The 24012-nt window shown below is 45.2% G+C and overlaps 1 protein-coding gene across 1 annotated transcript in view; it reads right to left on the minus strand.

Moving 5' to 3' along the window:
- Window positions 1-652: 652 nt before the first annotated feature.
- The window catches only part of LOC124141476 (small subunit processome component 20 homolog), a 91814-nt gene continuing 68454 nt past the window's right edge, over window positions 653-24012 (minus strand). The window contains exons 49-64 of the mRNA XM_048402402.1: window positions 23623-23773; window positions 22949-23065; window positions 22153-22323; window positions 21087-21218; window positions 20348-20458; window positions 18857-19009; window positions 17986-18105; window positions 10243-10305; window positions 9942-10073; window positions 9586-9715; window positions 8235-8395; window positions 6407-6478; window positions 5375-5578; window positions 4549-4672; window positions 3290-3435; window positions 653-904 (exon numbers count right to left, since the gene is read on the minus strand). Coding sequence (XP_048258359.1) covers window positions 755-904; window positions 3290-3435; window positions 4549-4672; window positions 5375-5578; window positions 6407-6478; window positions 8235-8395; window positions 9586-9715; window positions 9942-10073; window positions 10243-10305; window positions 17986-18105; window positions 18857-19009; window positions 20348-20458; window positions 21087-21218; window positions 22153-22323; window positions 22949-23065; window positions 23623-23773 — 2137 coding nt within the window. The 3' untranslated portion in view covers window positions 653-754. The remainder of the gene's footprint in view (window positions 905-3289; window positions 3436-4548; window positions 4673-5374; window positions 5579-6406; window positions 6479-8234; window positions 8396-9585; window positions 9716-9941; window positions 10074-10242; window positions 10306-17985; window positions 18106-18856; window positions 19010-20347; window positions 20459-21086; window positions 21219-22152; window positions 22324-22948; window positions 23066-23622; window positions 23774-24012) is intronic.

A 24012-nucleotide genomic window follows, 5' to 3' on the forward strand; every position in this document is an offset into this window, starting at 1 on the left:
GGAACATATTAACCTATGTGATTCCGGCGTCACAGACAGACCCATGGTGTTGAGTGGATTCCAAACTGCTTTCATTTTCTTGTGTTAAATGTGTATGCAATGATTTCAGCTGTATGTGCAAATATGAGATAGCAGGCTTTTCAAAAGAGGTGGTGCGCACTATCGCACTCCATAAATAACCGTACAGTGACCAAGACAGGGATGTCAGTATTTCACTTCTTTCTCATATGAGATATCAAGATTTTGTACAGCCTCTTAAAGTACGTCAGTAAAATGTACAAGCTGTAAAAACAGTTACCTGTCTGCAAATAATGATGACTCCCTGAATACAATCCAACCTCAGCAATGTCAGACAAGTCCAATTTATTTACAGGGGACTAAATCTGGTATTCTCAACATTTTCATGTTGATTATCTGCAACTTTTCTCCCAATCCTGATTGTCATATGTCTCCTGCTTTTTGATTCGATAGTTCGACCATAGCGTTCATCTGCACTGTCCAGCTACATCTATGGGCTTCAACTCGCAGGACACTTCCCTCTCAAAAATAACGTCCTCCAATTTACGATTCATCTCGTAGCTAACTTATATATCATGGTACAATCTCATGTCACAGCGCACTCAGGCATACAAAAAAGTACAAATAGAAAGAGAATGTTTGAGAATTTATTTTATGTACAATATCCTTGGTTTATGTACATATCATACAGCTGGAGTTGCCTCCCTCCCTCACATAACAATAAGTACACTCTGGTTCAGTCCTCAAGAATTGCCATTTTCTTCAATTTTAACTTCTTGGGGTTTTTCCCAGTCTTCATCATTTGAATCTTCCTCTTTCTTGACTCTTTCCTCACTTCGTATTTCCTTATCTTCTTCCTGGCAGCAACGTCCGGTCTCGACACAGCCTGTGAACATGACACATATAGTGTGAACAGGACACATATAGAGTGAACACACACACAGAGTCAGGACACATACAGAGTGAACAGGACAAATATAGAGTGAACACACACATACAGAGTCAGGACACATACAGAGTGAACAGGACATATATATAGAGTGAACAGGACACATACAGAGTCAGGACACATAGTGTGAACAGGACACATATAGTGTGAACAGGACATATATACAGAGTGAACAGGACACATACAGAGTGAACAGGACACATATAGTGTGAACAGGACATATATAGAGTGAACACACACATACAGAGTCAGGACACATACAGAGTGAACAGGACACATATAGTGTGAACAGGACATATATACAGAGTGAACAGGACACATAAAGTGTGAACAGGACATATATAGAGTGAACACACACATACAGAGTCAGGACACATATAGTGTGAACAGGACATATAGAGTGAACAGGACACATAGTGTGAACAGGACACATATAGTGTGAACAGGACATATATATAGAGTGAACAGGACACATATAGAGTGAACAGGACACATATAGTGTGAACAGGACATATATAGAGTGAACACACACATACAGAGTCAGGACACATATAGAGTGAACAGGACACATATAGAGTGAACAGGACATATATATAGAGTGAACAGGACACATATAGAGTGAACAGGACACATATAGTGTGAACAGGACATATATAGAGTGAACAGGACACATATAGTGTGAACAGGACATATATAGAGTGAACACACATACAGAGTCAGGACATATATAGAGTGAACAGGACACATATAGAGTGAACAGGACATATATAAAGAGTGAACAGGACACATATAGTGTGAACAGGACATATATACAGAGTGAACAGGACACATAAAGTGTGAACAGGACATATATAGAGTGAACACACACATACAGAGTCAGGACACATATAGTGTGAACAGGACATATAGAGTGAACAGGACACATAGTGTGAACAGGACACATATAGTGTGAACAGGACATATATAGAGTGAACAGGACACATATAGAGTGAACAGGACACATATAGAGTGAACAGGACACATAGTGTGAACAGGACACATATAGAGTGAACAGGACACATATAGAGTGAACAGGACACATATAGTGTGAACAGGACACATAGTGTGAACAGGACACATATAGAGTGAACAGGACACATATAGAGTGAACAGGACACATATAGTGTGAACAGGACACATAGTGTGAACAGGACACATATAGAGTGAACAGGACACATATAGAGTGAACAGGACACATATAGTGTGAACAGGACACATACAGAGTGAACAGGACACATACAGAGTGAACAGGACACATAAAGTGAACAGGACATATATAGAGTGAACAGGACATATATAGAGTGAACAGGACACATACAGAGTGAACAGGACACACATAGAGTGAACAGGACACATACAGAGTGAACAGGACACATATAGAGTGAACAGGACACATATAGAGTCAGGACACATACAGAGTGAACAGGACACATATAGAGTGAACAGGACACATACAGAGTGAACAGGACACATATAGAGTGAACAGGACACATACAGAGTGAACAGGACACATACAGAGTGAACAGGACACATACAGAGTCAGGACACATATAGAGTGAACAGGACACATATAGAGTGAACAGGACACATACAGAGTCAGGACATATATAGAGTGAACAGGACACATACAGAGTGAACAGGACACATACAGAGTGAACAGGACATATATAGAGTGAACAGGACACACATAGAGTGAACAGGACACATACAGAGTGAACAGGACACATATAGAGTGAACAGGACACATATAGAGTGAACAGGACACATATAGTGTGAACAGGACATATATAGAGTGAACACACACATACAGAGTCAGGACACATACAGAGTGAACAGGACACATATAGAGTGAACAGGACACATATAGTGTGAACAGGACACAGAGTGAACATGACACATATTGTTTGTTTGTTCCCACTCCTTGATCCAGTTAGTCGCCTCTTACGACAAGCATAGTTTACTGAAGACCTTTTCTTCACAGGTCAACACACATAACGAGTGAACATGATACATATAGAGTGAACAGCAGGTTTATTGGTTAACGTGCGTGCGTGCGTGCATGCGTGCGTCAGTATACTGACTCCGAGCCAACCAGTCCTTGTTTTAGCCCCTTTATGTTGAGCACCAGACAGGGTAACAACAAGAACCAGGACACATACATCTTTCAGTATGACACGGTCGAGCATCAAACCCCATACCTTCCACTCTCCGGGCGGATGCTCTACCACTAGACCATGGAACGCGTCTGACACCCTTAAGACTATTGTTAAAAGTATATCTCACCTCAACAGCTTTCATGCGTTTCTTCCCTGCTCGCTTCTCAGCCCTGGTCTGCTGCACTGTGGCGTACACCTGGGAGAATGCCTCCACTCCCACCAGCCTCTTCAGCAGATCCATCACTTCCTGGGCCAGAGTCTTCAGGCTCGAGTCTGGAGCATAATCATCATAATAATAAGTGGCTGGCGTCTCGTACATAATCATCACAATAATAAGTGACTGGCGTCTCATACATAATCATCACAATAATAAGTGGCTGGCGTCTCGTACATAATCATCACAATAATAAGTGGCTGGCGTCTCGTACATAATCATCACAATAATAGGTGGCTGGCGTCTTATATATTATCATCACAATAATAAGTGGCTGGCGTCTCGTACATAATCATCATTATATTCAGTGGCTTGAGGCAGTGATCAATGAAAATAAATAACAATCACAATGACATAGGGTCCATGGATTTTCTACTTGATGAACAAACTACTCGTCAAGGAGAAAAGAGTGCATCTTGATGTCATTCTATCATGTACTGATACACTTTGTAATTTTCCGAAATAAATGGAAATCTTTATTTGTTTGATATACTGTGTGGTGTACTTATGCATTGATAGCATCAAACAAACACCTAAAAAAAATACTAAACCTTCGCTCACAAGCGAAAACAAGGGGTTCAGTTGGTTATTAACTGGTTTGGCAAGGTAAAATAACAAAACAATTACTGGCAATGTAGTTTACAAAATTGGAAATACATTCCACTTAATTGTATTGGCGGAACTCATTTCAACATGTCATAATGATTATGTCAAATGTGTAATGGTTGGAAACTATTCCTTTAATGTACCTTGGAGCGAGTGAAGAGTACAGTTTTACGCCGGTTTAAGTAATATTCCAGCAATATCACTGCGGGGGACACCAGAAATGGGTTCACACATATACACATGTGGGGAATCAAACCCAGGTCTTTGGTATGACAAGCAAACGCTTTAACCACTAGACTACCCCGACTCCCCTAATGTACCTTGGAGTGAGTGAGTATGGTTTTACGCCGCTTTTAGCAATATGCCAGCAATATCACGGCGGGGGACACCAAAAATGGGCTTCACACATTGTACTCATGTCGGGGTTCGAACCCGGGTCTTTGGCGTGACGAGCGAATGCTTTAACCACTTGGCTACCCGACCGCCCCTCATGTACCTTGGAAGAATCTAAACTTGAAATTTGCTTCCCCATTACTAGGAAACAAAGAGGACACTTCTGAACTGACCTGCATTGGCCTGAGTTGTCATCTCCCTGTGCAGCGCGGGCATGACAATACGCAGGATGTCCTGTAACCCAGACTTGTCCTGTTCCAGACACACCGCCGCCAGCCACTTGAAGATCCCCTCTCTCTGTCAAACCGATAACACTACATGACAGGAGGTTGAAGAGATACACTTCTAAACAGCTCATGATCAAAGGCACCATTTTTATAACTATGAAACATGTTTTCATTTACTAACTGACTTTATGGAGGTAAAAACAGCAATAACTTCATGGACTGATTATTTTAGCATTGAGACAAAACTTGTAAAGAACAATATGAAATCAGTGACATCATTCACTGCAATGACGGACACAAGCCCCACCCACCCACTCTATTATCAGCCATTAAGGAAACAGTAGTCCGGTAGTGGGCGTGGCCTAATTCTTTTTGCTAATGGAAAATTGTATTCATATGTGGTGTTGAAAGCTACATTGAGTAAAATTATGTCTTAAACATCCAATATTTCCCACGACATTATATGATAACTTGATTAGGAACCTTGTGTGTTCCTGTGTTGTAAATAGTTCAAACAATTGCAGGAAAACAATTCATGCATTCAGCTCACCAAAGGCTCACATAATATAATTTCTATTCCTAATGCTAGTATGATATTTACGATGCTAAAACCCATTCAACTAATACTTTATTTATATATATACATAAAGAGAGATGATTTCATACACAAATTCTAGTTGCAAAAGAGTTCCTCAATGGATTTGTAGCTGATCCACAAACAAGTAAGGAACTGGTCATTCATTAAAAGGGGGTGGGTGTAGGGGACCCTCACCTTCAAAGTGACCTTGGTGTTGTTAATGGCCTCATGGTGAGCTTCCCGCACCATACGCTTGATGATCCACTTGACTGACAGCCCTTGCTTGGCCTTGGTGGACCCCCCAGATTCCTCAGGCTCTTCCTCCAGGCCTGCTGGGTCTTCCTCGGAGGAAGGCAGGAGTTTGATGACTTTCCCAACATACAGCATGTTCTTCACAATCTGCAAGAAGGCAACAAGCAAATACTTAATTACTTCAGATGTTATATTTATTTTTGTTTAACACCATAACAGTATGTGATTTCCATACAGTAAACTGCTGACCTGAACTACTGACTGACTGACCAATATATCAAACTAATGTTTTCGTCCCGGCCATTTGTTGTACATAAGCTGTATAAATGCTTATAACGAACTACGGTTATTACGAACTAAAATTAGTGGTCCCTTTGCGTTTGTACTAACCGTAGTTTACTGCATGTCGTTCAAATAGAGTTTTGTTTTTGTTTGATCATTGTTTTGATGCAGCACTCAGGAACGTGCTAGCGAAATGGCAGCAGCCTAATCATAATCAAATTTGGACCAGACAAACCAGTGATTGATATAATGAACAATGATCCAGTTTGGGGTTCTTATAAAAACGCCACACTCAGCAATATTCCAGCTATATGATGGCATTCTGTGATTAATCGAATCTGGACCAGACAATCCAGTGACTGACATCATGCACATCGATCCACACAATTGCGATAAGATGACATGCATCAACCAAGTCGGCGAGCCTGACCCTCCGATCCCGTTAGTCATCTCTTACGACAAGGATAGTCGCCTCTTACAGCAAGCATGGGTTGCTGAAGACCTATTTACCCAGGATCTTAACAGGTAGTTTGAGGTTCTGATAAAATGTAATCAACAAAATCATCACGCCTGACCACTGCACATCTTGAGTTGCCTCGTATGACCACCATAGGTTGTTTGCTTACATCTCATTATCTATACAAGATACAAGACCTGGGATTTCCTTCACTCCTCATTCAAACAAACATGTACCTGGTTGATGAGATCTTCGGTGAGATGTTCGGACTGTAGTTGAGTGATGAAAGACTGAGTGAGTCCCCTCATCTGAAAGACAAGTAACATTCACATAACGGCAACAATACGTCATTCAGTATAGCTGCAACTTACTACATCACACAATCTGTGATCAAAACATTGTGGTCTATACAACCAGTTTGTTTGTTTGTTTGTTTGTTGTTTAACGCCACACTCAGCAATCCAGTGATTGACATCATGAGCACTGATCTACGCAGTTGGGATCGATGACATGCAACAACCAAGTCAGCAAGCCTGGCCACCCGACCCCGGATCTTCACAGGTCTATACAACCCGGCTCATCCCGGCTCATAAGCTTCCAGTGATGTCGCCCCAATGTTCTCCAGTCGGGTTAAATCTCAAAAACAGGGATGTTATGATATCCCCAGGACTTTATATATCCCGGGGACTTTATTAACATAACCTCCATTAATATTGTAACACATCAATGTTTCTCGCTGGAAATTTATTTTGCATTTGAACATAATGTAATGAAATGTAAAATCAAATGACAAATGTTTTCTTCATATTCCCAGGACGGAACACGCAATTTAACCTTTCTATGTGTAGCCCAGTGAGTGTACCACAAGGCTGCAGAAGTGCTAATAAATCGCAATGCTTCTAAGAATGTCTTTTTCAAGTACCCGCACGCCAGCAACAGATATTTTTCACCCGTTTCCTAAGGTTTATAGAAAGTATGTTTGAAACAAAATTGTTGATAAATGTTGTTTTAAGTTTCTTTTTTCGGTTTATAAGTTAGAGAAAACACTTACCCTGATGCCCCTTAAATCTCATAAAAATCCTCTGGTGTCTTTTATCCTAAACTTGTCAAATTTTATACTCAGTGAAAGTGCAAGAATATTTGCATGAATAACACGTTGCATTATGCATCTTTCAGAGGCAAGGGACTTAACTGACTTTAAATGTTCAGTTTCCACCCTTGCCGAACTAGGCTGGAATTATGGAGCTATATTTTGTCTAACGAGTCTATACATAGTCCAACTCGGCGTTGACTGATATTTCATGTTTTAAATGAAGGTGCTCAAATGATTTGTTGCCCTTCGCAAAGAAACTTTTTATCAGAATATAAATTTTGGTTACCAAACAGATGGTCTTGAGTGGATGCTGCCATTTTGTTTGAAGCAAATGCAAAAGATATGAGAGGTGGTTGGTCAAAAGGAGGGACAGTGAGTGAGTGAGTGAGTGAGTGAGTGAGTGAGTGAGTGAGTCAGAGGATGTGAGTTAGTGAGTGAGTGAGTGAGTGAGCGAGTGAGTGAGTGAGTGAGTAGGGTTTAACGCCGCTTTTAACAGTATTCCAGTTATATCACGGCGTGTCAGCTTAATGTGGGAGGAAAGCCCGAAGTGACGCAGGTCTCAGACGTTTACCACTTCGGTGAAACCCACGAGCACGGGTATGGTGCTGACTAACCTAGAAACATAATCGGGGCGGGCCGGGACTCGAACCCACAATCATAGGTTTCTGGCGTGCCCAAGGGACACAACTCTGCACAGTGAGTCGCGGCGCCTTAGACGACTGGGCCACCCGTGCCCCCTGGAGGGACATAGAAGGGACATTACTAGTAATAGCAACTGGTGGTGCTACGATCAAGCCCCGAAATTCCAGCCAAGTTCAGCAAGGGTGGAAACTGGACTCAAATAGTCAGTTAAGTCCCTTGCCTGGGGAAGATGTTCATTGTGTACCAAATATATTCTTCCCAGGAACCAAAAGAGGTAGATCCTCTACTGGGCACTATGGTTAATCATCTCGTGTCCCCAAGACTCTCACCTTCTGCCTGGTATCAGTCAGCAGGTAGTCCTCCGACTGACCACTCTCCAGAAGGCTCTGGACATCATCCAGTGGCCACGCTGAGAACAGTTGACCCAACAGCTGGCAGGCGGTCAGTCGACACCAGGCATGGGGGTACAGCAAGTGGTGCTGGACATGCTCTGAAACACACAGCTTGCATATACACTAGCTATACCATGTCTGTCTTCAGAGCTACAACGTAAACATTATATCACTGCAGCAGGTTTTGCTGGACATGCTCTGAAACACACAGCTTGCATATACACTGGCTATACCATGTCTGTCTTCAGAGCTACAACGTAAACATTATATCACTGCAGCAGGTGGTACTGGTTTGTTTGTTTGTTTTTCAATGCCACACTCAGCAATATTCCAGCTATATGACGGTGACTGTAAATAATCACGTCTGGACCAGACAATCCAGTGATTGATATCATGAGCACTGATCCACGCTATATTGGGATACGATGACCTGCGTCAGCCAAGTCAGCCAGCCTGACCACCCGTTCCCGTTTTTTGCCTCTTAAGACAAGCACGGGTTGCTGAAAAGCAATCCAATCCAAAATCTTCACGAGTCTGGTCCTGGACATGTTCTGAAACAAACATCTCGCACATACACTGGCTGTACCATGTCTGTCTTCAGTGCGTACAACGTAAAGATCATATCACTGCAGCCCCGTTAGTTGGTTGGTCTTAGCATTGATGAGCGAGTGAGTGAATGTTGCCTAACTCTGCAGTCAGCAATATTCAGGCCACATTACTGCAACCTGTAAATAATCAAGCTGGACCAGACAACCTAGTGGTTGATATCATGAGCAACAACCGACGAGGTCATCGAACCTGACCACTGAATTCATTACGTCTCTAATGACAACTCTAGGTCACAAAGGATCAATGCCCTGTTCCACAAATTGATCTTAGCGCTAAGATAATCGTAACTCAAGTAAGACATGAATTGCTCAGGTCACTTTGTGGAACTGGACCCAGTCCTAACCTAGGTGAGAGAGTGTATGGAGTTTAATGCCGCATTGAACAGTATTCCAGTTATATCACAGCGCATCAGTTTACTGTGGGAGCAAAATCCGAAGTAATGCATACCTCAGACATTTACCACTTTGGTGAAACCCACAAGAATGGGTATGGTGCTGACAAACCGAGAAACATAATCGGGGCAAACCAGGATTCAAACCCACAATCATACTTTTCTGGCAGGCCAAAGGGAAGAGATTCTGCACAGCGAATTATGTGGCCTTGGATGACTGGGCCACCCGTGCTAACATTCTAACATGGAATCACCACAGGGAGACACAGAAGAACCTGTTTGACTTACCCCATATTGTGTTCATGTCTTCCGTGTATTTCTGGTTGCGGAGGATGTGACAGTTGTTCAGGAGTTTGGAGATGTTGACGAGGAGGCTGTACAGACAGTGGTCCAGCTCGAACTCCCGGTCACCTTCTTTCTGTGGAACATAGTATATATGAAGTCAATTCATAAATGAACCATTAATAATCCCTAATTAATAATGGGATAATAACTGAATCTTGTTTACTTGTGCACCTATACATGCTTAACATAACATGGACTGACTAAGTCAGCAATTGTTAATGGAGGTTAAAAGAAACATCCATCAGATGAAGACATCTCCAGAGCCTCCTCTCCGCACGTGACATCCGTGCAGAACCTACCTCCACGTATCTGTCAGGGTCAGCTTGCTGTTGTATCAGAGGCAGGACATCCGCCAGTCGATGTTCAAAGTTGGTCTTCTCCACCTCCACAAACAACCCACAAACTTGAGATGCCAGAGTCTGATGAATCACCTGAAACACCATCCATACACATCATCTGTAAACATCATCAGCAGACAGCCCTCAAACAACACTGTCCAACAACACCTTGCAAAAGCACCATTCATAAACATCATCAATAGACATCCCTCAAACAACACTGTCCATCACCACCTTGCAAGAAGTTCATTCAATGACCTACCTTCTTATCCTTCATCCAGTTGGTCACAATAGAAAAAAGCACATCTCGAGTAGCTGCATCCACCTGAGAAACAACAAGTCAATTAACATAACTTTTACAAACCTGTAGAGGTTATGAATTCTCTGATGAAATCCTCCTTGGGGCACTTATTGCATTTTCCTGGCTCAAGAAAATCTACATGACATAGTTGTAACCATTTTCCTTAATAAAAATTGTTACCACACAAAAAACTTTGTTTTTGTATGATATACGTCCATCCTTATGGTGCCTCACCCTCCACGGCGCGTCACGCCAAGGGAAGCAACTCTCACCCAAATCACTTTCCATATGTCTAATGCTGACGGAATGTGGGGAGGCGGGTGGCCGTGCCCCAAGGAGGATTTCATCAGAGAATTCATAACCTCTACAGGTTTCTAAAATTCTCTTTCAGGTTTAAATCCTCCTTGGGGCACTTATTGCATCAAGATAGACTCCTAAAGATAATCTAGGAAGTGGCATCCGTCAGCAACAAGCGTGCATTAATACATCGTATTTTGATTATTTCAATGAATAAACAAGAGTTCAATAAATGGAACCAACCTTATCGTGAGGCACCACCGTCGAAAGGCGGGGGCTGGAGACAGGGCGTTATCGACCATACACAATGAAAAGAGCCATTCTTTGTGGCTTATCATATCGAGAACTCGACACACACACACACCCCCCCCCCCCCCACTTTTTTGAACAAGTGATATTGGGGGCACAGATCACGAGAGACTATAAACCCGCACAGAGCTAGGCCAGAGGGTCCCCGTAAATCGAAGGAGTGCATGTGCAAATACGATGATTATCGAGTAGTAATGGCTGGTATTGTATCGACCGTAGAAGATAAAATACGGACCGTTACTGAGCAGTGTTATAACCGGTCCGGGCGGTCTAAAATCTCGAAGGCTCAATCGGCTAGAGATGTAGAACTTCGGAGAACTGACTGACCAAACCGAGCACGCTCGCTAGAGTGTTTGTCGAGTTGGTAATGTTTGATGAACATGCTCGGCTGGCTCCAAATAGCCGCGGAGCAGATCTCCTCAATGGGCAGAGCCGCGGCATACGCTTGTGTCGTAGCCACTGCTCTAACCGAATGAGCCTTCAACTTGGTAGGGGGGTCCCTGCCTTGAAGTGTTTACGCCGTACATATAGTAGAGACTATCCACCTCGAGATAGTTTGTTTGCTCGCAGGTGAGCCAGCCTTCCTACCGCCATAACAGCAAAATAGTTGATTATCCTTACGGATACCCTTAGTTCTGCTGATATAGGACTTAAGGGTCCTGCGGACATCCAAGACATGAGCATGTCTTGTAGTGGTCCCCGACGAGGAAGGCTGTGAAAGAGCAGGTAGCTCAATAGGAGCCGTCACGTGGAAGGCGTGTGCGACCTTAGGACGGTAAGAGTCCGGCAGGCGAATACTGACCCTGTCCCGGTGAAAGATCGGCTGACATTGCGTGAATGTCGCCTACCCGTCTGCCGGACGTTACCACCACAAGGAACGCCGTCTTCCAGCTCAACAGCTGAAGAGAGAGAGACGACAGATCACGAAAGGAAGGACCGGACAGCCAATCAAGAACGATTGACAATTCCCAAGGGGGACTGATCCGCCAGACAGGCGGTCGGATCCTGTCCACACCTGCTAAAAAACGCTGCACTAATGGGTGCGCACCCAAAAGTGCCCCGTCGACGGGGACGTGAATGGCAGCGATAGCTGTAGAGTACCAGGCCGACATCTAGTCGCGACTGGAGGAACTCAAGTACGGCTACGAGATCTGCAGAAAAGGGATCTGCAATCCTTCTATCGACACACCAGCGCGCATAGCAGGCCCATCTATCCTCGTACTGAACGTTTGTCGAATCCCTCCGCGAAGCCAGTATTGTGTCTGCAACTCGTGCAGGAATACGGCTCTCCTGGAGGCGATTCCGGACAGTGGCCAAGCCACCCACTGAATCCTGGGATTCGGGTGGAGGGCCTCGTTCTGGGATAGTAGGTCCGGTCGTAAAGGTAATAGAACAGGAGGCTGAGCCAGAAACCTGAGTATGACTGGAAACCAACTCTGCGCCGACCAAAGGGGTGCCAGGAGCACAAGTAGTCGCGCAGGCTGAGTGGCTAGCTGAGACAGGACCTTGGAGATCAGAGGTACTGGGGGGAATGCCCACAGAATTCTGTCCGTCCAATCTAGCTGGAAGGCGTCCGGTGCCACCGACCTCGGGTCGGGGACTCGCGAGCAGAACGTTGGTGTCTGGTGATTCACCCCAGACGCAAACAGATCCACCTGGAACGACCCGTATAACTGGGAGATAATCCTGAATATCCCCGGGTCGAGCCTCCACTCGTGAGGAGCGAGGATCCGGCGAGACAGAGCGTCCGCACGGACGTTGTCTACCCCCGGGAGATAAACAGGTAGCACCCTGATAACGTGTGAGTCGCACAATAGGAGGAACTGCCACGTTTCTTGGAGAAGCGACGGAGACACCGTTCCCCCCTGCTTCCGGATGTAAGTCATCGCCGTTTGGTTGTCCATCTCTAGACGCACCACTTGGCCACGAAGCAGATCCAGGAAGCGTTGGAACACCAACCTGACCGCTCTCAGTTCTAGCACATTGATATGCAGTTTGATCTCCTGCTGGGACCATAGTCCCGAGGCAGTGTGATCGTTCAGAACGCCTCCCCAGCCGGAGAGTGACGCGTCTGTTTGAACTGTGAGAGACGGCACGGGAGTGTCGAGGGGGAGCCCCCGGGACTGATTCCTGACCTCGGTCCACCACTGAAGGTGTGCATTGAGCCACTGCGGAGTCTCGAGAACAGTCTCGAGATCTTCCGAGTTCACCCAAAGTCGACGGAGCGCTTGTTGAATGGGTCTCATTCTCAAGCGCGCCCGCCAAACCACATCCACTGTCGCCGCCATGTTGACCAGTAACTGGAGCCATGTACGAGCAGTGTGACTGGTGGACAGAAGGAACTGGGAAGTAACACTTCTGACCTTGGTAATGCGATCTTGTGACAGGGATACAAGTCCGCTCACAGTGTTGAAATTCGCCCCTAGGAAGACTAGATTCTGAGTAGGGCTCAGATCTGACTTCTTGAGATTGACTATCCACCCTAGAGTGATCAGAATATCTATCACTTGTTGTGTAGCTATCTGACTCAGGGATTGCGATAGAGCTCTTAGTAACCAGTCGTCGAGGTACGGATGGCAGAACCGACCTTTTGACCTGGCCACTTGGGCGGGAATCAACATCAGCTTGGTGAACACCCTCGGGGCCGTAGCGATCCCGAATGGTAGAACCCTGAACTGATAACACCTCCCGTCGAAAGAAAACCTGAGGTATTTCTTGAACTCGGGGTGTATGGGTACGTGGAGATAGGCGTCTTTTAGGTCTATTGACGTTAGCCATTCTCCAGTCTCGACAGCTGAGATCACCGAGCGCAGTGTCTCCATCCTGAAGGACGGTACCTCTATAAGTTTGTTCAGCCTTCTCAGATTGAGAATAGGCCTGAACCCTCCGTCTTTTTTGGTGACTAGGAAATATGTCGAGTAGAAGCCCTCGCTTTCCTGTCCCACGGGAACCGGTTCGATCGCAGCCTTCATAAGAAGTGCGTCGACCTCGGCACGGAGGTATTCCGCCCTCTCTAGGGTAGCAGGCACCGGAGTGTGCTTTATCCCGGAGAAGGGGGGCGGATGATGTTTCCACCGAGGCAAATGGCCATCCCTTAGAGTGGACAGGGTCCAGGGATTGGATGTGACTGTCTCCCATTCCTGCAGGAATAGAGCCAGTCGGCCGCCTACGGGGACATCCGGCTTGAGGCAGTGGACTCCGGCTGTCGGCAGTTCGATAACATGCGACCGTGGGTCCGCCCCGGGCACTTCGGGCGCTAATCGGGTTCCCGGCCCCACGAAAAAGCTGCTGGCCAGCTGCCCTGCCCCGGCCCCTGCCTCTCTTGCTCCTCCCGGCGCCCTTACCTGAAGGAAGTGGCTGCTTCCAAGCAGGTGCAGACTTCTGACCCGGCGCATCAGCGTAGGAGGAAGCAAGTGGAGAGGTCCGCTTACACGGTTTAACGCATGGTACCTCCAACAAGGCCTTAGAATCCTTGATGGAGGCATACAACTGTGCGGCCTCTCGAACCACCTGCTGAGCCCCAGGGAAGAGGGTGGCACCCATCTTATAAGGCAAAGCAAGTAGATCCTGGCGTGTGGAAGCCGAGTATTTGGATACCGACATCCACAGCCTGCGCATGCCCATGACTGCGCACATCATCTGCTAGGCACAGCTACGAATAGCGTCCCCCGCAAGATGACTATGTACCTCCGTAAGTTGCGCGGCCAACTCCGAAGAGTCGGCCGGCCCCTCTTCCGCTAACTCCCTCTGTACGGCCGACAGATAAGCGGAGTGTACGGACACCCGGAGCTGCTGACATGCGTTACGATATTGCTCCTCGAAGCAAACGTAAGCAGCCTTCAGCTCCGTACCGCACGCGGGAAAGGGTGGCAACCGCCATCCCTGCTTGACCTTAGCCAAGTTGGGGGTCGAAGACCCCCCCAGGGTAACGGAGGTCCAGACGCATTCGTCCACCACCGGTACCTCAATATTACCATCCTCTGCTAACGGGTACCGCTTAATAAGTTCAGGCAGGTCGAACTTCCTGCGGGCACCCGACAACAGAGGGTTGATGACTTCATGCACCAATGAGGACAGAATACGGAGCCGCACCTGGGGCGCCTTGCTCGGAGCAAAAGCGTGACCCGGAAGGCGGAACTCAGTCAGATCCGACTGGGGCATGGGCGCAGCCACCTGAGGCAGTACCTGGACAATCTTGTCCCGTACATGCCTCAACGAGGAAACGAAGGAAAATATTCCCGAGGTCTCCGAGTCGTCTCCCCCCTCCTCCATCCACTCCTCCTCTCTCGATTCCGAGCCGAAATTAATCGACTCTTCCCCGAGAGAAGTGGCAGACGAAGTCGGAAGGGGACACCCGAAGGCCTGGGCCTTCGCATCCCTGGGCTGCACCCGGCCCGAAGCCGAGTCCCGGTCCCGAGGCGCCGGGGGTTCAAGGGAACCCACCTGGCTCTGGGCTAGAAATCCGCTAGAGGAAGCCTCGGCCTCGGAAGAGGCGTCTGGCTCCGCTAGGGAGAACTGTGCGTCGGTAGTGAACGGGCCAGTGCCCGCCACCCCTCCGCTGGGGAGCGACCTCGAGCCGGCGCCGAAGCCCGGTCTGAGATCGTCCCCGAGACCAAGTGGCCTGCCCTGGCCGACGCCGGGCATATCACAAGGTCTCGAAGCCGCGTCCGGCGCCGACAACGGGGAAGGCTCGGTCCGCATCTCCTCTCGGAGCTGAGACTTTACCTCCTCCATCATCGACGCCATCTGCGACCTCAACAAGGCAGAGATGTCTGCCAAAGACGGTGCAGAAGAGGGTGCAGGGACCCTAGAGCCTTCTCCCCCGGCCCCCGGGGAGGGAGCGGAGGAGACAGTCTCAGCTGCTTTTTTACCCTTTCTTACTTTTTTAGAGGGGGGGGGGGGGGGCGGCGGTCCTTGCCGATCTAATGTCCACCCCCGCCTTCAATAGACCCTTAAAGTGTAAGAGGTCCACATTTCTCTTTTTCTGCGCCTGTGGTGTGAATGCAACACAGATCGGGCATGACCCATCGTCATGCCCGTCTTCGGCCAAACACTTTATGCAAGTATCATGCCTGTCTTGGGGGGGAATCGAAGCCGAGCACAGTTTGAAGGTCTGTAAAAAAGACCGTAATTTTTTAGTTTGGCGGGAAGGGTAATAAAGTGTATCAGTGCGATTGAAAGATCGGAAAGATACGTGCATAAATTGTGTAACTAGAAGCAAAGGCGCAATTTAGAATGCGATTGGTAACGCGATACTAATAGCCAATGTCGTAGTATAATTATAACACCAAAGTGGGCGTGTTACACGCGAAGGTGTAAAAAACCCGTAAAAAAGGTAAGTGTAATTTAAAAATAATTAACACACCACCTTGGGTTTATTTAAAGGAAAAGATTGTAGGCTAAAGCCCGATGATATAACATTAAAAAACCCAAGCCGTTTTTGATGGCCCTGGTGTTACATGTATCATACGTGGCACTACAAAATGGACGCTACGACGGCCTTTGTTTCAAAGGTATCGTACACGTGTCACATAATTACAACTTTATAACTTTACAATGCGAGGTATTACGCCTTTGCATGAAAGAAATGTACCATACATACAGTTTGGTCTGCCATGGTTCTTGTACGAACGATTATCTTGTCTTTATATTGTCTTGAAAAAAACAGCACGTCTGTCTTTGTCAGATGACATAAGGAAAGTGATTTGGGTGAGAGTTGCTTCCCTTGGCGTGACGCGCCGTGGAGGGTGAGGCACCATAAGGGTGGACGTATATCATACAAAAACAAAGTTTTTTGTGTGGTAACAATTTTTATTAAGGAAAATGGTTACAACTATGTCATGTAGATTTTCTTGAGCCAGGAAAATGCAATAAGTGCCTCAAGGAGGATTTAATCTGAAAGAGAATGACATTTTCTCAACCCCTCGGGGACTCAGGTTTAGAATTGGTCCCCAGGTACCTCTGATTGTCATACAAGATGACTTAGAAGTTTGTTTGTTTGCTTGTTGTTTAACGATGCTCTCAGGAATGTTCCAGCAAAATGACAGCGGTCTGTAAATAATCAAGTCTGGACCAGACATACCAGTGATGAACATCATGAGCATCAATCTACACAATTGGGATACGATGACATGCTTGAACCAAGTCAGAGAGTCTGACCACCTGATCCTGTTAGTCGCCTCTTACAACAAGCTAAGTCACCTTTTACAGCAAGCATGGGTTGCTGAAAACCTATTCTACCCCAGATCTTCACAGATGGTGACTTAAATGAATCAGGTGGTCAGACTGGTGACTTGGTTGCTTGGAATCAAAGTAAGATTGGTTCATCGGTCATGATAGTGATCACTGCCCTTTTCTGAGCCAAACTTAGTTAATTACAGGCAGCCATCATACTGAATAGCGCTAAGTGCATCATTCAACGAAAAAACATAACAAAGGCAATCTAAAACATACAAAAAACACTTGCTGAGGAATAAAAAGAAGTTTGGTTGTGTTCAAAGTTTTACATCAATGCTAAATATGCAATCTCGGTCACATAGAGGATCACATACAAGGGAATAGTACTCACTATATCAATTAATGTCTTCCCTACACCACTATATTGGAACATGGTTCATACGTGAAAAGGATAAACATGAAGTCTTTGAATGGCATTTAGAAGTCATACACATGAGGAAGAGGTGAGGTGAAATTAACATTGCGTCCAAGATTGTTAGTGCGTGTGTGTGTGTGTGTGTGGATGCTTGTACTAGTCCGACTGATGCCGATTTTATAGTGCTAGCCCACTGACATACCATGCCGCAGTTTAACATGAATACCCCACTCAGACACAGTATACTGACTCCGAGTCGACCAGTCCTTGTTTAAGCCACTTAAAGCCAAGCGCCAGCCAGGGTAACAACAAGTACCATCTTTTAACTTCTTTTGGTATGACACAGATCGAACCCCGGGTCTTGGGTCACTAGACCACGGAGGCGATCTCCTCATAAAGAAGAAGTCGACATCCATTATGTCTCTTCCTTAGGTTAAACATTGTTATGTTGGGTTGAACATGTGATATGATGCCATTCTACCAACTTGTGCTAACACTAGTGTCACCTTTTCCAGCAGGGCCTTGATGGCCAGGGCAGTCAGCTTGCGGCACTTCTGGGACTCGTCGTTCATCAGGCTGGCCGTCATTGGCACGAAGAACAAGCCAGCAAACTGGATCAGCACTTTCTGTAGGATGTGAAAGCAAGAGAGTGAACTAGACATATATATATAGTGTTCATCCCTTCTGCTGCCATTGTTCACAACATCAAGTGGCAGACATGTACAAGGGATGATTTCCATGTAAGCTTGTTTTGCAGTGAGCAACTTACTGAACATTGTCTCTATCTCACATGTTCAGCAACAACTAATTAACCAAAATTTTGTTTCTTTGTTTGTTTGTTTGTTTGTTGTTTAATGTCACACTCAGCAATATTCCAGCTATATGATGGCAGTCCGTAAATACTTGAGTGTGGACCAGACAATCCAGTGATTGAAATCATGAGCATCGATCCAAGCAATTGGATACCATGACATGCATCAACAAAGTCAGCAAGTCTGACCACTCGATCTCTTTAGTCACCTCTTACGACAAGCATAGTCACCTTTTACGGCAAGCTTGGGTTGCTGAAGACCTATTCTACCTAGGTCTTCATGGGTCTCCAATCTATGCTGACTTCAAGATTAAAGTGTTTATACATCCAGAAACAGTGCTTCTGTATTTATTCCTGCTAGGGATTTCAAAGGTGTCTCTCCAGGGAGGTGGAAGAAGTCTGTCAGTGTTAACATCTCGTTTACATCTCATTTGAACAACGATGAACGTAAAAAAAGTGTCTTTCATATGCATAAGAACATTTGTTTCACAGTCTTGTCCAATAGAAAATCTGTATATTGCCCAAACTTGGAATGTTGAACTTAGTGAAGTAATGGAGCCACTCACCACTGGGAAGTTGGAGAATATTGTCGCCAGCATCTCCAGCGCTGAGACTCGACCCTCCTCAAGGTCATAGGTCAGCTGGGTCACATAGTACTCCATGTGTTTAGTGAGTGTGGTGTTCTTCTGGGGGTAGTCCAACAGGTACTGCAGGAAAACCTGTAATCAACAAACATTGCAGTAGAAGCTCAACACTGTTTAGTCATACGTTCAGACTTGTTTGTGTGTTTGTTGTTACTGCAGGAACACCTGTAATCAACAAACATTGCAGTAGAAGCTCAACACTGTTTAGTCATACGTTCAGACTTGTTTGTGTGTTTGTTGTTACTGCAGGAACACCTGTAATCAACAAACATTGCAGCAGAAGCTCAACACTGTTTAGTCATACGTTCAGACTTGTTTGTGTGTTTGTTGTTACTGCAGGAACACCTGTAATCAACAAACATTGCAGTAGAAGCTCAACACTGTTTAGTCATACGTTCAGATTTGTTTGTCTGTTTGTTGTTACTGCAGGAACACCTGTAATCAACAAACATTGCAGCAGAAGCTCAACACTGTTTAGTCATACGTTCAGATTTGTTTGTCTGTTTGTTGTTACTGCAGGAACACCTGTAATCAACAAACATTGCAGCAGAAGCTCAACACTGTTTAGTCATACGTTCAGACTTGTTTGTGTGTTTGTTGTTTACGCCACACTCAGCAATATTACACCTACATGACAGCAGTCATAATCGAGTCTGGACAAGACAATCCAGTGATTGACATCATGAGCATCAATCTATGCTACTTAGACATGATGACATGTATCAACCAAGAAAGCCAGCCTGACCAGCCGCTCCCATTAGTCACCTCTTACAACAAGCATGGTGAGTGAGTGAGTTTGATTTCACCCGCTTTTAGCAATATTCAAGCAATATAGTCAGGGGACACCACAAATGGGCTTCACACATTGTACCCATGTTGGGAATTGAACCCAGGTCTTCAGTGTGACAAGCGAACGCTTTAACCACTTGGCTACCCAAGCGCCCCTCAACAAGCATGGGTTTCTGTAGATCAATTCTAACCCAGATGTTCACAGGTTACATACTGATTTGTTTGTTAGTTGCTATGCACTGTGAGCAATATCAAAGCTACCTCACTGCAGCCCTTAAACTCTTGGCCACACACGCCATGAGTGAGTTAGTGAGTATGGATTTACGCCGATTTTAGAAATATTCCAGCAATATCACAGTGGGGGACCTCAGAAATGGGCTTCACACATTGTACCCATCTGGGTAATCGAACCCTGTTCTTTGGCGTGACGTGCGACACGCCATGAGCATGATCATACACAACCAAGTCACTGAGCCTGACCACCATGCACTTTAGGAAGCAGTTAAAAAGTGTCCAGTTGAATAAAAATCTCAATTCCTTAAGTTTGGGGGTGGGGTGGTTATCTATTCAACAAAATAAAAATTTCATTTTTTTAAACAGTTCAAGTTATAAACCAACACCTACCTGTCTACAGTGTAGTCTGACATGGCCGGTCGAGCTGGTGATGGACAATTCCCGAACTCTCTCCATCAAGTCATGGAGCTCTTTCACTTTCAACTTCCGGGACAAGATTGCCTGAAGACAATACAGTCATTGCATTGGAATATAAATAAATAAGTGTGGTTTTAATCACTTGGAAACATTCATTCACAAAAGCACTACTGTATCTAGCTATTTGTGAATTTTGTTTAAATGTTATACAAGAGTCACCAGGAGATGTCATATCCAGAGTGATACGGAAATGGTGTTTGGCTACTTATACCCTACTCTTGGTTCATTTCCACTGGATACCTTCAGTTCAGTGAAGACAAAAATAATGCAGTTCAGAATTTTTCAATATCCCCAATCATCAAAAGCCACCAGTTCACCACTAATCTTTTCTGCATAGCAAAAGTCTCAACAAGCAATATTCCCAATCTCATTAAAATCAGATCTTAGTTCTCGCTACCGCTAAACAAAGATCTTAGGACATCCCATTACGGGTCATGTCAGACTGACCTTGCGCAAACTTTGACCGACCAATGGAATGACCAATCAGAAGGCAGCTTTCTCGTGCTTTACGGCACTAATTTCAAATTGGCAACTACACATATTTTGACAAATTCTTGATTACAAATTTGAAACCTGAACAAAAGATCATTCTGGAATGGCTAATAGATGGTCTAGATTGAATCCAATGACATTGAGTGAATGTTCTGCCTACCCGGAGCAGGTTGAAGCCAGTGCTCTGTCTGGTGTTATCCAGCAGATCCTCCTCACAGAAAGTCAGTAGAACTTGCAGCTGCTCTGTTTCCACCTGGTAGAAGTCCACGTCTCTCACCAACACCGTCACCGCCTACACAGACAACTACATCTGTCAGCCATCACGCTACATCAAGCTACACCACATACAGACATCTTAAGGTGATGTCTGCCTCAAACACTGCAACATCCCTTGGTCACAGACAAGTACAGCTGTCAACCATCAAGCTACACCACATACAGACATCTTAAGGTGATGTCTGCCTCAAACACTGCAACATCCCTTGGTCACAGACAAGTACAGCTGTCAATCATCACGCTACACCAGATACAGACATCTTAAGGTGATGTCTGCCTCAAAAACTGCAACATCCCTTGGTCACCGATGCCAATGTGCCTGTTCCTACCATTCCCTTTATAAAACAAGAAGATGACAAATCAAAAAGGCCCCCCAAAATATTAAAGAGAAATCTTCTGACTGTAACCTCAAGTTCACTTTGATGAGGGAATGTGCATGTGTACTATCAACTGGGCATCGACAGATGTTTTCCCAATCTTTTTAATGTTTTAAATCAAGGTGCTCAAGTAACTTGATGCATTTTATGGAGTAAGACCTGTTTTATTATAATACATCTTGATTATAATTTAGATTGTCTTGACTGGGCACAGCCACTTTGTTTGAAGCGTATGCAAGTGATATGAGAGGAGGAATCTGATTGGTCATTAAGAGGGACATAGAAGGGACTTAACTTGTAATGCGCGCTGGTGGCAACGACTGAGCCACGAAATTTCAGCCTAGTTCGGCAAGGGTGGAAACTTGACTTTTATTGTCAGTTACCTCCCTTGCCCGTGAAGATGCTGGTGAAGGGTCAAGCAGTTGCCCTGAAATGCTGTCACGAAAAACGATAAAGAAGTTGTTCTCTATAACAAGTTCCATTTCTTCATGTTTACCAACTCCTAAATGAAAATCAAATTCATTTCTCTACACCCAACACACTCCCCTTGCCAAGCCAGTTGTTTGATCCTACCTTGAAGCACATGATGACCAGCTCCTGGTTATCTCCCTTTGCCGCTCCAGCCGCAGCATAGTTGCTAAGCAACAGGAACATCCCCTGGGATATCTTGCTGATGTTGTTCTTCAGCGCAGGCAGAGGGAACCTCAGCATGAAAGAAAAGCATCGCAGAGCCAGGGAATTCACCTGAAATTGAGACAGCAAGTTTAGATAGATATTATAATTCTGAGAGTTAATTTCTTTAAGGCAAAGAATTTACACACAATAATTGCGTTATTTTCGTGATGGAAAATTTTATAAAAATGAACGAATTTATATCCACTTCCACAAACAAAGCATTAAGAAATTTTAATGTGTTTTTACGAGTAGTACTCTTAAAAGATAAGCCAGTAGGAAAAATCTTTTATTCTGCAGCTAAATCACAGCGACCAGTTAGTCATAAAACCTGGAACAGGTGAGGTGAAATGAGGTTAAAGGTCGTGTTTAAGGTCGTGTCCAAGATTATTGCACTTATATAGCTATATGCATGAAAGTGTGTGTGGGGCCGCTTGTACTAGTCTAGACTGATGCCAATTTATAGTGCTAGCTCACTGAGATACCATGCCGCAGTTTAACATGAATATCCCACTCAGACACAGCATACTGACTCCATGCCGACCAGTCTTGTTTTAGCGCTGAGCGCCATATAGGGGAACAACAAGTACCATCTTTTAACGTCTTTGGGTATGAAGCAGCCAGGGTTTGAACCTGGACCAGCCACACCAGTGGTTGGTAACACGTCACAGTTACACCAACAGGTCAGGTGACCGACCTTGACATGCTTGGAGTAGAGGCAGCGGCAGAGGGGCTCCACCAGGGGGTCCAGCAGCTGCCGGTGCTCGTAGTTGGGGGGCAGCAGGTGCGACCTCTTCAGACACATGTGTAACACCTGCAGACAATACCACAGCATCAGCTTACTGTTATACATCTGTTCACAGTAACAGGCCAGGAATACCGAAATGTCAACATCTTTAACACAGATACTTATTTGTTTGTTTAATTGCGATTCGATGTCATGCATCAAGCAAGTCAGCAAGCATGACACATGATCCTGTTAACTGCCTCTTGCAACAAGCATAGTCGCCTTTTACGGCAAGCATGAGTTGCTGAAGACCTATTCTACCCCGGATCTTCAGAGATACTTAAACATGAGACGAACCAATAGCAGGCCTCTATAAAAAGTCACATTATCTAAAATAATTTAAAATTATTCTGGAAACTTGAGTCATCTAAATCATTGGTTCATAAGAAATACTGATTTGAAAGAAGAATACTAACTTTGTTTGACGTGATGGTTGCCATCAGTTCGAATGATTAAGAATTGTGGACATGTAGCATCTATCCCTGGACTTTCCATTGTCAAAGTGTGAGGTTTTGGGACCTGGCTATACTGACCTGGAACCTCAGGGGGTTAAGGGGGTTTAAGATAGATAAAAGGTTTCGTACCTGGGCCCCAAATGCAACCATGACATGCATGTTGGTCTTGCGATGTATTTTTGGCTTCTCTCCTCCACGAGGGAGAGTTGACGGCAGGAGGAGGCAACTTTCAGGTCTTTTGCCACGCTGCGACTCTTTCGCCATCTCAGATCCATCCTCTCTGATGGCAGGTAAAAAGCAGAGCATGGCGTTTATAATACTTCTATTTCTGTAGAGTTGCAATTTTTTAGGCCTTCATGTGCCCATGGGTCTGATCTGATTCATTTGTGAAATGTAAGAGTAGCAAGGGAGTAACAGATCCAAGCCTTGGTCAGACAAGGGTACAGCGATGACTGGTTGAACTGTCTAGTACACATATGGATCCACTCTTCCCACACATGGATCCACTCTTCTCACACA

Source organism: Haliotis rufescens, unplaced genomic scaffold (assembly GCF_023055435.1).
Source record: "Haliotis rufescens isolate VD_foot unplaced genomic scaffold, xgHalRufe1.0.p SCAF_26, whole genome shotgun sequence".
NCBI classification, from domain to species: domain Eukaryota; kingdom Metazoa; phylum Mollusca; class Gastropoda; order Lepetellida; family Haliotidae; genus Haliotis; species Haliotis rufescens.